The sequence below is a fragment of the Phyllostomus hastatus genome, unplaced genomic scaffold, assembly GCF_019186645.2.
Source record: "Phyllostomus hastatus isolate PE091 unplaced genomic scaffold, TTU_PhHast_1.1 phas_contig_150, whole genome shotgun sequence".
Lineage (NCBI taxonomy): Eukaryota > Metazoa > Chordata > Mammalia > Chiroptera > Phyllostomidae > Phyllostomus > Phyllostomus hastatus.
In genome coordinates, this window is record NW_025333611.1 from 19,900,390 (window position 1) to 19,910,634 (window position 10,245).

Genomic DNA, 10,245 nt, shown 5'->3' on the forward strand with positions numbered 1-10,245 from the left:
TGCAGATTCATTGACCATATAAGTGAGGATTTATTTCTGGGTTCTGTATTCTGTTTCATTGATTTATATGTCTGTTTTTGTGCCAGTACCACGCTGTTTTGATTTTTATAGAATCATAGTAGTATTTGAAATCAGGGCAGAAAAATATCTTAATAATAAATATTTGAATAATAACAGTTTTTTTTTTCTTGAGCATCTCCTATTGTACCAGCCTCTGTGCTAAATGCTTATTTAATCTAACAACTCTGCAAGTTTAGTGTTGACAGTATTGTCCTTACTTTACAAAGGGAAAAAACAGTACACAAAGGTTGAGGGACTGGCTCAAGTCACACAGCTAGGATGTCTCTGACTTGGGATTTAAACTCGGTCTGGCTGCATCAAAGGCCATGTTTGCTCTTCTCCCTCCCCTGCCACACACACGTGTGTGTGTGTCCCTGACAGTGTGTGTATATGTACATATACTGTCTCCCTGACTCTTTAAGATTCACTGAGTCTGCCCTGGCTGGTGTAGCTCAGTGGATTGAGTGCGGGCTGCAAACCAAGTGTCGCAGGTTCGATTCCCAGTCAGGGCACATGCCTGGGTTGCAGGCCACAGCCCCCCAGCAACCACACATTGATGTTTCTCTCTCTCTTTCTCCCTCCCTTCCCTCTCTAAAAGAATAAATGAATAAAATCTTTAAAAAAAAAGATTCACTGAGTCTTAGAACCACAAAGTCTTTAAATTTAAAAAAATGTATTAATGCAAATTTAAAAACACAAAAGGTAAACGATTAATAAAATGAAATGGCATATAAGCCACAGAAAATAAGGAATAAAACCTTTCCAAAGTTTAATCTCCCTTGGGTACCCTTTCTCCCTCTCTTTTATTTTCCTTCCTCCTCACCCACTCCTGAGTTTGAGCCACGCAATCTGAGCATTAGGAGGAAAAAGGAAATAGTGGTTAAAAACATGGGCTGCACTGATTCCTGGATGCACGATCCTGGGCAAGCACATAGCCCTTCAAAGCCTCCATGTCTCTAGTGTGTAAACCAGTCAGCACAGGGCCTGACATAAAGGTGGGTTTAGTACACGGTGGTGAGTATTAGTACCAGAGCCTTAAAGCTACAGACTCAGGTTCATAAACTGCTTGAGTTAGATGGGAGTGAAGGAAACACTGAGTCCAACTCTCCTCCCCTGGTTTTGAGATAACATCTCTCTGAGGCCAGAGAGATGGAGAGGGACTTGGCTGAGCTCACAGAGGGTGAGCAGCTCCTTTCTGTCTATGGGTGAGAAGGGGAGAGAAAGGCATTTTCTGCTTCAAAATGATTTCCTGTCTAGAGAGTAATGTTTTTAGAAACATCCAAAGAACCTTACGAATCCAAAGGTCTGCTCAGAAACAAGTGATGAGAGCCCTCAGTAGCCAATGGGAGCGCATTGGCCTTTCCACCTACCTGTGGACCTTCCCCTCCTGATCCTGCCCCATCAAAGGCAGATCTGCTCAAGTCAGGGTATTTCCAGCTTCGTGGCTTTCACTTCCACTTCTGCCAGGTGGGTGGAGCGGCCTCCCGTGGACGAATCAGATCTCTCCTCAGCCCAAACTTCAAGAGGTGAGCCAGGAGTTCAGGGTCTCAGATACGCAGGCAGCAGCGGCAGCAGCAGACGCAGCAAGAGGCTTGGGTTAGACCAGAGGCCAGGACCATGGATGATCAACGCGACCTCATCTCCAACCACGAGCAGCTGCCCATGTTGAGCCAGCGCCCCGGAGCCCCGGAGAGGTAGGTGGGAGCAGCAGGAGAGCGTGCACATGTCCCGGGCCACACAGACGTGCGGAGGTGCTGGGGAAGGGGCACTAGACCGGGGTCACAGGGGGCACGGAGTTAGGCTGTGGCCCTAACAATGTTCGGGTGATTTTGAGCACGTCTCTGGCCTGCCCAGGGCTTCGGTTCTCCCTCCTGTGACACGAGGGAGCTCCTCTAGGGCAGGGGTTTTAACTTTACATCGTGAGCTTCCCTTCTGAAAGTTGGAAGAAAGCTCTGTACTCTAATCCCTAGAGTTTCACACAGTATCAGGGGCTTCATGGGTCCCCTGAAGCAGGGCCATGAACCCTGGGTTAGAAATCTTGGACTGGATTTTGAAAATGGTACATATACTGGATGGAGAAACAACGTTCCTAAAAGAACGATAGGGCAGCTCGTCACAGGAGTTCCCTCCAAATAACCGTGGATGGGCACACGTGTTCGAGCCAAGGGGATCATGTTGCAGGTGTCTGTAGAGCAGATGAGGTGTCAGCCGTCACAGGAGGGGTTGGAAGATGTTGGAAGGGGGTCAAAAAAGGACAAGGGGGGCTCTGGCTAGATTTCTAGAAAGGTCTCAGGATTGATGTGGGTTGTATTCAGCCTGTGCCCTCTCCCTTGCAGCAAGGAGCCATTTAGAGGACCCCCATGCCCCTCCCCCAGCCTCAAGATGGCCTCATCAGTGTGTTTTTCTAAAAGGGGAGGGGCTAGATTATCCCAGTGTAGTTACCCCAATGTCCCCTGCTCTCCCCATCCGCAAAAAGTAGTTTGTGAAACATTGGGACACACAGCTAGATGTGGTGATGTCAGCTGTTGCCAGGCAGAAAGGGGTTTGAGAGAGGCACTCAGAGATGTCATGAGGACCTGCTTTCTGGGGGACAGACCATTAGAGCAATGACCTGTGAAAATCCTGGGGAATTCTGTGGCTAGGAGGGCTGGCCAGCTCTCTTGTGATGGCTGGATTCTGGTCCAGGTTCTGTACTGTCACATGTGACTTGGATAAATCAGTGCTTCTTTCTGGGTCTCAGTAATAATGGCAATAGTCAAAATAGTTCCTGTTCACTGAGTACCTGCTACCAGTTCTCAGCTACTGTTAGTAATTACAGACATGGCTAAATGCTAAACTCAATGCTAATTCTCACAGTAACCCTAGGAGTCGAGTACTTTTATTATCCCATTCTTTACATGAGACAATTGAAGCTCATTTTGGTAAGTGATTTACCTAAATTATCACAGCTAGTGAATATTGGAGCCAGAATCAGAACCCAGGACTAGTCTGCTTTCAAATTTTGAGCCAACTACTGGTCTGGCCCACTTTTAGAGGTACAGTCTGCAGAGAGGGGAGGTGGGACCCTTCTGAGCTCAGGCCACCCAGTGAGTTGCAGACCCAGCATAGGCTCAGTGTACAGAGAGGGTGCCCCCTTGTAAAATCCATGTCTGGTTTTCCTTTTAGTTCAGCTACTGCTTCTAAAACTGGCTTGGCCCTGTGTGCTCAGGCCACGCTAGACTTGAGCCAGTTTCAGACCCTTTTGTGAACACTTCTGCCTGGCAACACCATTGTCATCATTCCTGCAAGTTCTGGTTGGCTTCTGACTTTGGTCAACTTATTATTGAAGGAAGCTGTGGAAGAAGGAAACAAAGAGAGGGGTGATTGGATTGGCCCTGGTCCAGGCATTCAAGATGTCTAAAGAGGAAGGAAGCCAGAGGTTAAAGTTAACTATTAACTAGAACAGCAATCGGCGTTACCTGTGGAGTGCTGTGTGCTGGCAACGGAGGGGAGCGCCTTACCCCCATGATCTTAGTCAATACAACAACCTTTGAGTAGGTGTCCTCACCTCGACTCACTCAGAGAGGTTGACTTGCCCTGGGCCCCTGAGCTAATGGAGTGGCAGAGTCTCATCTTCACTACAGCTCTCAAGATTCTGAGGCCTGATGAGAAACTGAGGCTCAGAGGAAGGCAGGGACTTCCCTGCATCCACACGGGGGGAGGCTGAGCTGGGACTGGCCTGGGTGTGGGGATGCCGGCCAGAGGACGGAGCATGTCGATGATGAGCTGGAGACGTTGAACCTCAGCAGGACCCAGGCTTGGGTGGGCCTCTCACCACCTTCGGAGGCTAGGCAACCCCTGTTTTTTGGAAAGGCCAAGAAGCGAGACTTGTTTTCCCTTCCTGCCTGGCTTTCTCCTCATTCCCACACAGGTGTTCGCTTTTTCCTTCAAGAGTAGCAACCCCTTGGACGGGGCTCTGGCCCAGGAAGTGCTCCCTTCCAGGGGGCAGGGAGCCAGTGGGAATGGGTGTGTCTGTGGTGCCACGAATGACTGGGCAGAAGGGGGTCCTGGCGTTTCCTAGCCCCCTGGCTGGTTGCTGGAGTAAGCAGGGTACAGCCTCATCCTGACAGTTTCCAGTGGGTTTACTGGGAGTCCCACCCCTGGGGTGAGGTCAGGGACTCTCTAGGTCCTGGGGCAGGATCCCTGCCTCCTCCAGGCTGTAGCATGTGCATGTGCCCTGCGAACGGCATCCAAGACCAGCAGCCGGTAGGCCCTGAGGTCTGAGGTCTGGCCAGCCCATACTGCGCAGGTGGCCAGTGCAGAGAACATGAGGCCCAGGCCCCACATTCCCACAGAAGTCCCTCCTGAGTGGAAGTCACCACGTGAAATACTTCTGTGCCCATGTGGCAGGCCCAAAGAATGGCAGAGACTTGCTCAAAGACACACAGGGAGTCGGGGCCAGTGCGGCTAGTGCTGACACTGTCTGATGCCCCCAACCCACTCCTACAATGTGATGGCCTCACTTCTCTTTTTCAGGTGGGCCTGCAAGCTCTGCAGTCCAGGTCCCACTTCCTTCCCTTTTCTGATTTCACTGCAGGGGTGGGGTGGGTAGGAGGGCAAAAACCCCCTTCCCCTCCAGGGCAGCCCAGATCTCAGGAGACCCCCTGGCAGAGGGAACCTGGGGAGACCCTCCTCCTCAACCCCGCACTGCACAGAGGGGACGGAGGCTGAGGGAGGACCTGGCACTGGTCCCTGGCTCTTCCCCGCTCAGCCTAGGCCCAGGGGCAGCTCCAAGACTTGAACTTGGGAGGGCTGTACCGCCAGCAATGTTTGCAAGTAGGGGCCGGGGAAATGTCTTTAAGCTGCATGTCCATAGGCACTTGTTTGGGCTTAAAGTGCGTGTTTGTCAGGGGTAGCTGTGGAGGTGGGCAGGCTGGTGGAAATGCGGGGACACTTCCCCGAATCCCAGCCAGTCCCTGGGGCAGCTACCTCCATGGACTCCTCTCTGACGGATCCTCCCTCCCCCACAGCAGCAAGTGCAGCCGCGGAGCCCTGTACACAGGCTTTTCTGTCCTGGTGGCTCTGCTCCTGGCTGGTCAGGCCACCACCGCTTACTTCCTGTACCAGCAGCAGGGCCGGCTGGACAAGCTGACGGTCACCTCGCAGAACCTGCAGCTGGAGAACATGCGCATGAAGCTTCCCAAGCGTACGTGACCCACCTCCATCCTGACACTCCCCACCCCCAGCCACCCCTCACCTCAGACCCCATTCCTGCACCTAGCTGGGCCCACTGTCCTCTCCTTCCGGAGTTCCAGCCCCTCCTGAACCGGGTCTGAGACCCGGGTCCCCAGATCTGAGTACCCTCTTCCCTGGGCACTGGGGCCACACTCATGCTGCACCTCCTGACCCCACAGCTGCCAAGCCTTTGAGCCAGATGCGGATGGCTACGCCCATGCTGATGCACGCGCTGCCCATGGAAGGCGTGGGGGTGAGGACAGTCCCTGGGCGGTTGGGGGGACAGTGTTATCTAGCCTCGATGGAGGGCAGGTGCCATGGGGCAGGGGAAACCAGCTGACCTGGGGAAAAGCCCAGTCAGGGAGGGTGTCCTGGCTGCTGGGGGAGGACAGGGCCCCCCTCAGGGAGAAGAGGAATCTCAGGACAGGGGGAGAGGCTCTTGGGGCGATCCCTGACAGGGGGGCCCTGCCCTCTACAGTTTACAAGGTGCTTCTCCTGTCCCATAGCCTCTCACGGTCCCCTCCTGTTCTCAAAGCCCTTATATATGGATAAGGTTGCTTCTCACAAAACTACCTGCTGCCCACAAAGCCCTGGGTGGGAAGTGTATGCAAATCTGACCAGTAAGGATACTGAGGCAGAAAGGTACAGTGAGATGCTTGAGCTCTCACGTTTGGAGGCAGCAGAGATGGTCCTGTGGGGCATCTGGGACTCCGGACTCTTACCCAGACCCCAGCTGCAGGGCACCTCCTTGGGGGGCCAGTGCTGATAACCCCCACTCCTTCCTCCCTCAGCCCATGCAGAACGCCACCAAGTATGGCAACACCACACTGGACCATGTGATGCACCTGCTTCTGGTGAGTGGGACCCGGCCAGGGGCCCCGCCTGCCCACACAGGCGCCGGGCAAGGCCACACTCCGAGTCCCGCACCTTGCCTGACTCATAGCAGACATTCAGTATGGGCCCACTGCGTCAGGGAGGGAGGGAGGGAGTGTGGGAGTGGCCCTTAACAGTGTGTGTATTCCGGTCCTGCCACGCCCCCGCTTTCTGAATGCTTGATGGAGAAACCTAGGCACCCACTTCTTCCTCCCCAAGTTTTTATTGCATGGCTACTCTGTGCTAAGCACAGTGCAAGGCTCTGGACTCACAGTGGGGAGCAGTCAGACCCAAGTCCCAATCCCATGGGGACCCCAGGGTAGCATGGGCAATAGGCAAGTGACCATGGGATGAGGGAGGTGCAGGGGCCTTTGTGAGGAAAGATGCAGGAGACCCAACCTAGCTGGGGGTAGGTCCACACAGTCTTCCTGGAGGAGGTGGGACCTGGAAGAGGAACGGACATCTGCAGATAGAAGACTGGGGTTCCTGGTATAACTGGACCTGGAAGCTGGGTCTCCTGCCTTCCAGCCTTGGGGTCTTGCAGCTGTGCAGCCAGCCTGCCTTTCCTGCCTGCCCTCCCCGCAGCCCCATCACGGGCCCACCCCTCAGAAGGGAAGACCAGGGGAACACAGGTTGCACGTTTCACCTTACCTGCCAGGAGCTCTTTTTAACCTTCGTTCCTATGCTGCTACCCTGCAGAAAGCTGACCCCCTGAAGGTATACCCACAGCTGAAGGGGACCTTCCCAGAGAACCTGAAGAAACTTAAGAGAACCATGGAGGGCCTGGACTGGAAGGTCAGCATTTCCCCGTGCTCACGCCCCCCCTCCCGATGGCTAGGGCAGGGCTGGGAAGAGGGGAGGTGAAGGGTGGGCCAGGGAGGTCATTCTCAGGAAGCTGGAGGAAGCTTACAAGAACATAAAAAGCTGCAAACATGGAAAGGTGCTTGGAGTTGAGGAACCAACTTGACCAAGCCCTGGGGGTCTCTACGGGGGAACCAGGCTGCAGCTGGACCCAGGGGTGCAGGGCCCTGCCTGGCCCTCCCTGCCTCTGCCCCTAGGGGCAAATCCAGGCAGGGCTGGAGAGGGCTATTGAGCCTGACCCCCTGCCTCTGTCCCGTTAGGTCTTTGAGAGCTGGATGCATCAGTGGCTCTTGTTTGAAATGAGCAAGAACTCGATGGAGAAGCTCACTGAAGGTTCACCAAAAGGTACAGGGAGGTGGGAGCCATGGGGCGCTGGGGCTCCTGGGACCTCCCTCAGGGCACTCCCAGAGCTACAGACGTTAGAGCCCGGAGTGCTCCCTGGCCCCGCCGGCCTCTCCGGCCTCTCCGCTCTCTCTCCTGTCTCTCCTGCCTCCCCTGCTTCTTCCTTCCGGGCTTGGCTGCCCCCAACCCCCCATCCTGTCCAAGTGCCCACTGGGTACCGAGGTCTGGAGGTGGCCTTGCTGTGGAGGTAGGAGGTGCTGGGCAAGTGGGCCCAGTGCAGAATCCACCAGCACATCCCAGGAGTCACTGCAGTGACCTTCCCCAGCCCTCAGAGGGCACCCCCCGAGGTCACAGCGGGCACCAGACACGAGAGCTTTGGGGGTTTTCCATCTCATGGACAGTGTATACCAGGATCTCCAGCTCTGAAGCTTTTAAGAACATCGTGTTTTAATTCTGGTGATCGCCTGCCATGCAAGTTCGGGCATCTCTTCCCTCTGGGCTTCTGTTTCGGAAGTAGACCGTCTGGCCCACGCCGTGTGGGCTGCAGGTTTCTCCATCGTAGACTCACAGAAGGCACCTCAGATGCCACCTTGGCCGCCCCCCAGCTGACGTTTGAGTCCTTTCCACAACACCCACAGACAAACCCCCATTTCTACTTGGACGCCCTCAGTAACAGAAGCTCAGACTTGCCAAGGTGACCACTGCCTTTCCCTAGAAATCAGAATCACCGGTCCAATTCCAAACTTGAATAGGCGTGGAGTACAATATTGGAAGAAATCCTCAAGTTCTAGGATGAATTAGCCACACAGCTCTTCACTTCCTCTTTGATCTTGGACCTTGTTGGTCCAGTCCTCAGTTTCCCCATCGGTGCAGTGGGTAGAGCAAGGACAGTCACTTGGGCAGGAGGCATCAGGCCCACAGCAGTGGTGTGTGGATCTCTGGTTCTGCTGAGACCCTGGCTCAGAGTCCACTCACTCACTGTCTTCACCATGCCTGTCGCTTCAGCACTGACCCAGTGCCTGGAAGAGGCCAGCCGCATCCCTGCCGTCCACCCGGGCACGTTCAAGCCCCAGTGCGACGAGAACGGCAACTATTTGCCGCTCCAGTGCTATGGGAGCACTGGCTACTGCTGGTGCGTCTACCCCAACGGCACCGAGGTCCCCCACACCAGAAGCCGTGGGCACCCGCACCATAACTGCAGTGGTAAGCAGTGGCTACTGTGCCAGGGAGTGTCAAAGGAGCAGGAAGGACCAGGAAGGCTGAGGGACAAGAGGTCGCTCCTGGTGCACACGCGGCTGGGACACTCAAGGTGTAAACTTCCGAGGGGGCAGCCACTCAGCCACGCATCCACCCCTTTGTCCACCTACCCGCCTGCGCATCCTTCATGTTTGCCTATCACGTCTGTCCTCACATCCACACTCATCTGCTGACTCGTTCGCCCTTTGATCCTTTCACTGTGCTTCTACCCACCTGCACACTCTCCACCTGCACCCTGGAGTCCTGCAGCTCCGCCCCTCTCATTTCATCACCGCCTTCCTGGCCCTTCTCTCAATTCCCAACGACACTCATCACCGCTGTCCAGTGCGTGTCCTTCCACGTGGCACCTGCCCTCGCAGGTGGGCCTGTGGCCAGGTTGGGAAGAAACATGCCCATGCCCAGGCCCCTCACCAGTGGCTACAGTAGCCGGACTGCAACTAACAAATGGCCCTGTGCTCATGTGCAGACCCACTGGACATGGAGGACCTGTCATCTGGGCTGGGTGTGACCAAGCCAGAGCTGACCCAAGGTAATGGCCCCTCCAGGGGGGATCGGTCCCCAGCTGGGCCAACTCCCAAGTCTCCCTCATGGGTGGACGCCCAGCACGGCATGACCCTGGTCCAGCCTCCCTTCCCGAGACGCCCACTTCAGAGATGAGGACCAGAGTTGTGGGTGTGATAGTCAGTCTTTGTACCTGAGCCAACAAGTGACTCGCACCCTAACCTGCTGCCTCTTTCTGTAGCCATGGTGTGAGAACAGCAATCAAGGACCACAGCACCCTGCCAGCCCTGCATGGCCAGCTTCCTCGCTGTCTTCTGCCCCCCAGCCCTAGCCCCACACTCCTCCCCTTCCACTCCCACCCTGCACCTCATCCCATGAGACTCTGGCACCTGGCTCTCCACCTTCCTCGGACACAACAGATCACATCGGAACAGCACAGATTCGTGACACAGAAGGGCCCTGCTGCCCACACTCCACCCACCCAGCAGCAGGGACACACGGCCCAAGGATGGGGATGGTGAGCTAGGCTGACTCCCATGGGCTCCGAGACCTAGACCATGGATGAGGGCAGGTGCAGGGAGAAGGGAGGATACTCCCCTAAGCCCCAAGAAAGGACACGCTGCTGTCCCTCCCCTTCTGGCTTTAGCCTTGGCTTTCCAGCCTATGTAACTGGGGGCACGAGCCACCATTCCCATCTCCAGCAACACTCACCACAAAGAACCAGCCTCTCCACCACAACCCCTCTTCCCTCTCTGCCAAGCCCCCGCCCCGCCCCGCCCCACCCCACCCGTTGCCTCTGCGCAGCAAGCTTGTCATCAGCCCTTAGGTACATGGTTCCTGTGAGAATAAAATATAGTCAGTGGATAGACCACTTTTGGCTCCTGGCTGTTCTGTTGGGATCTGGTTCATTTACCCCAAAGAGGTGACTGCGGAGCTTGAGTCCAGTGGTCTGGGGGGACGGTGCAGCCTGGGGAGCCCAAATGTAGAAGCCTGTGGGACCAGGAGTGCTGGGCTGCTGTGCTCTGTACACAGACACACTCGGTCTCCTGTTTGACCAGAGGAATGAATACTCTGCTTCCAAAACATAGGCTCTTGCCCAAAGTTCTTCAAGCACAAGCTCCTCCTGGTCTAGCTTCC

The 10,245-nt window shown here is 55.3% G+C and overlaps 1 protein-coding gene across 4 annotated transcripts; it reads left to right on the forward strand.

Moving 5' to 3' along the window:
• Nucleotides 1-1,475: 1,475 nt before the first annotated feature.
• Nucleotides 1,476-9,979, forward strand: CD74 (CD74 molecule). 4 transcript variants are annotated; one of them, XM_045826464.1, is made up of 9 exons: nt 1,476-1,754; nt 5,073-5,245; nt 5,454-5,527; nt 6,066-6,128; nt 6,847-6,942; nt 7,269-7,353; nt 8,356-8,553; nt 9,074-9,136; nt 9,350-9,979. In XM_045826464.1, exons 1-9 carry the CDS (start codon nt 1,678-1,680, stop codon nt 9,358-9,360), a joined length of 840 nt encoding a protein of 279 aa, XP_045682420.1. In that variant the 5' UTR covers nt 1,476-1,677; the 3' UTR covers nt 9,361-9,979. The 4 variants fall into 4 exon arrangements, with proteins under 4 accessions (XP_045682420.1, XP_045682410.1, XP_045682439.1 ...); XM_045826454.1 differs by having other exon boundaries at nt 1,478-1,754; nt 5,070-5,245; XM_045826483.1 differs by lacking the exon at nt 8,356-8,553 and having other exon boundaries at nt 1,487-1,754.
• Nucleotides 9,980-10,245: the final 266 nt, after the last annotated feature.

Bases quoted from the DNA above. Each gene is read 5' to 3' on its own strand.
- CD74 (XM_045826454.1), top strand. From the start codon at position 1,678: ATGGATGATCAACGCGACCTCATCTCCAACCACGAGCAGCTGCCCATG. The intron at 5,528-6,065 runs GTGAGGACAGTC...TTCCTCCCTCAG, and splicing joins TGCCCATGGAAGGCGTGGGG to CCCATGCAGAACGCCACCAA. The intron at 7,354-8,355 runs GTACAGGGAGGT...CTGTCGCTTCAG, and splicing joins CACTGAAGGTTCACCAAAAG to CACTGACCCAGTGCCTGGAA.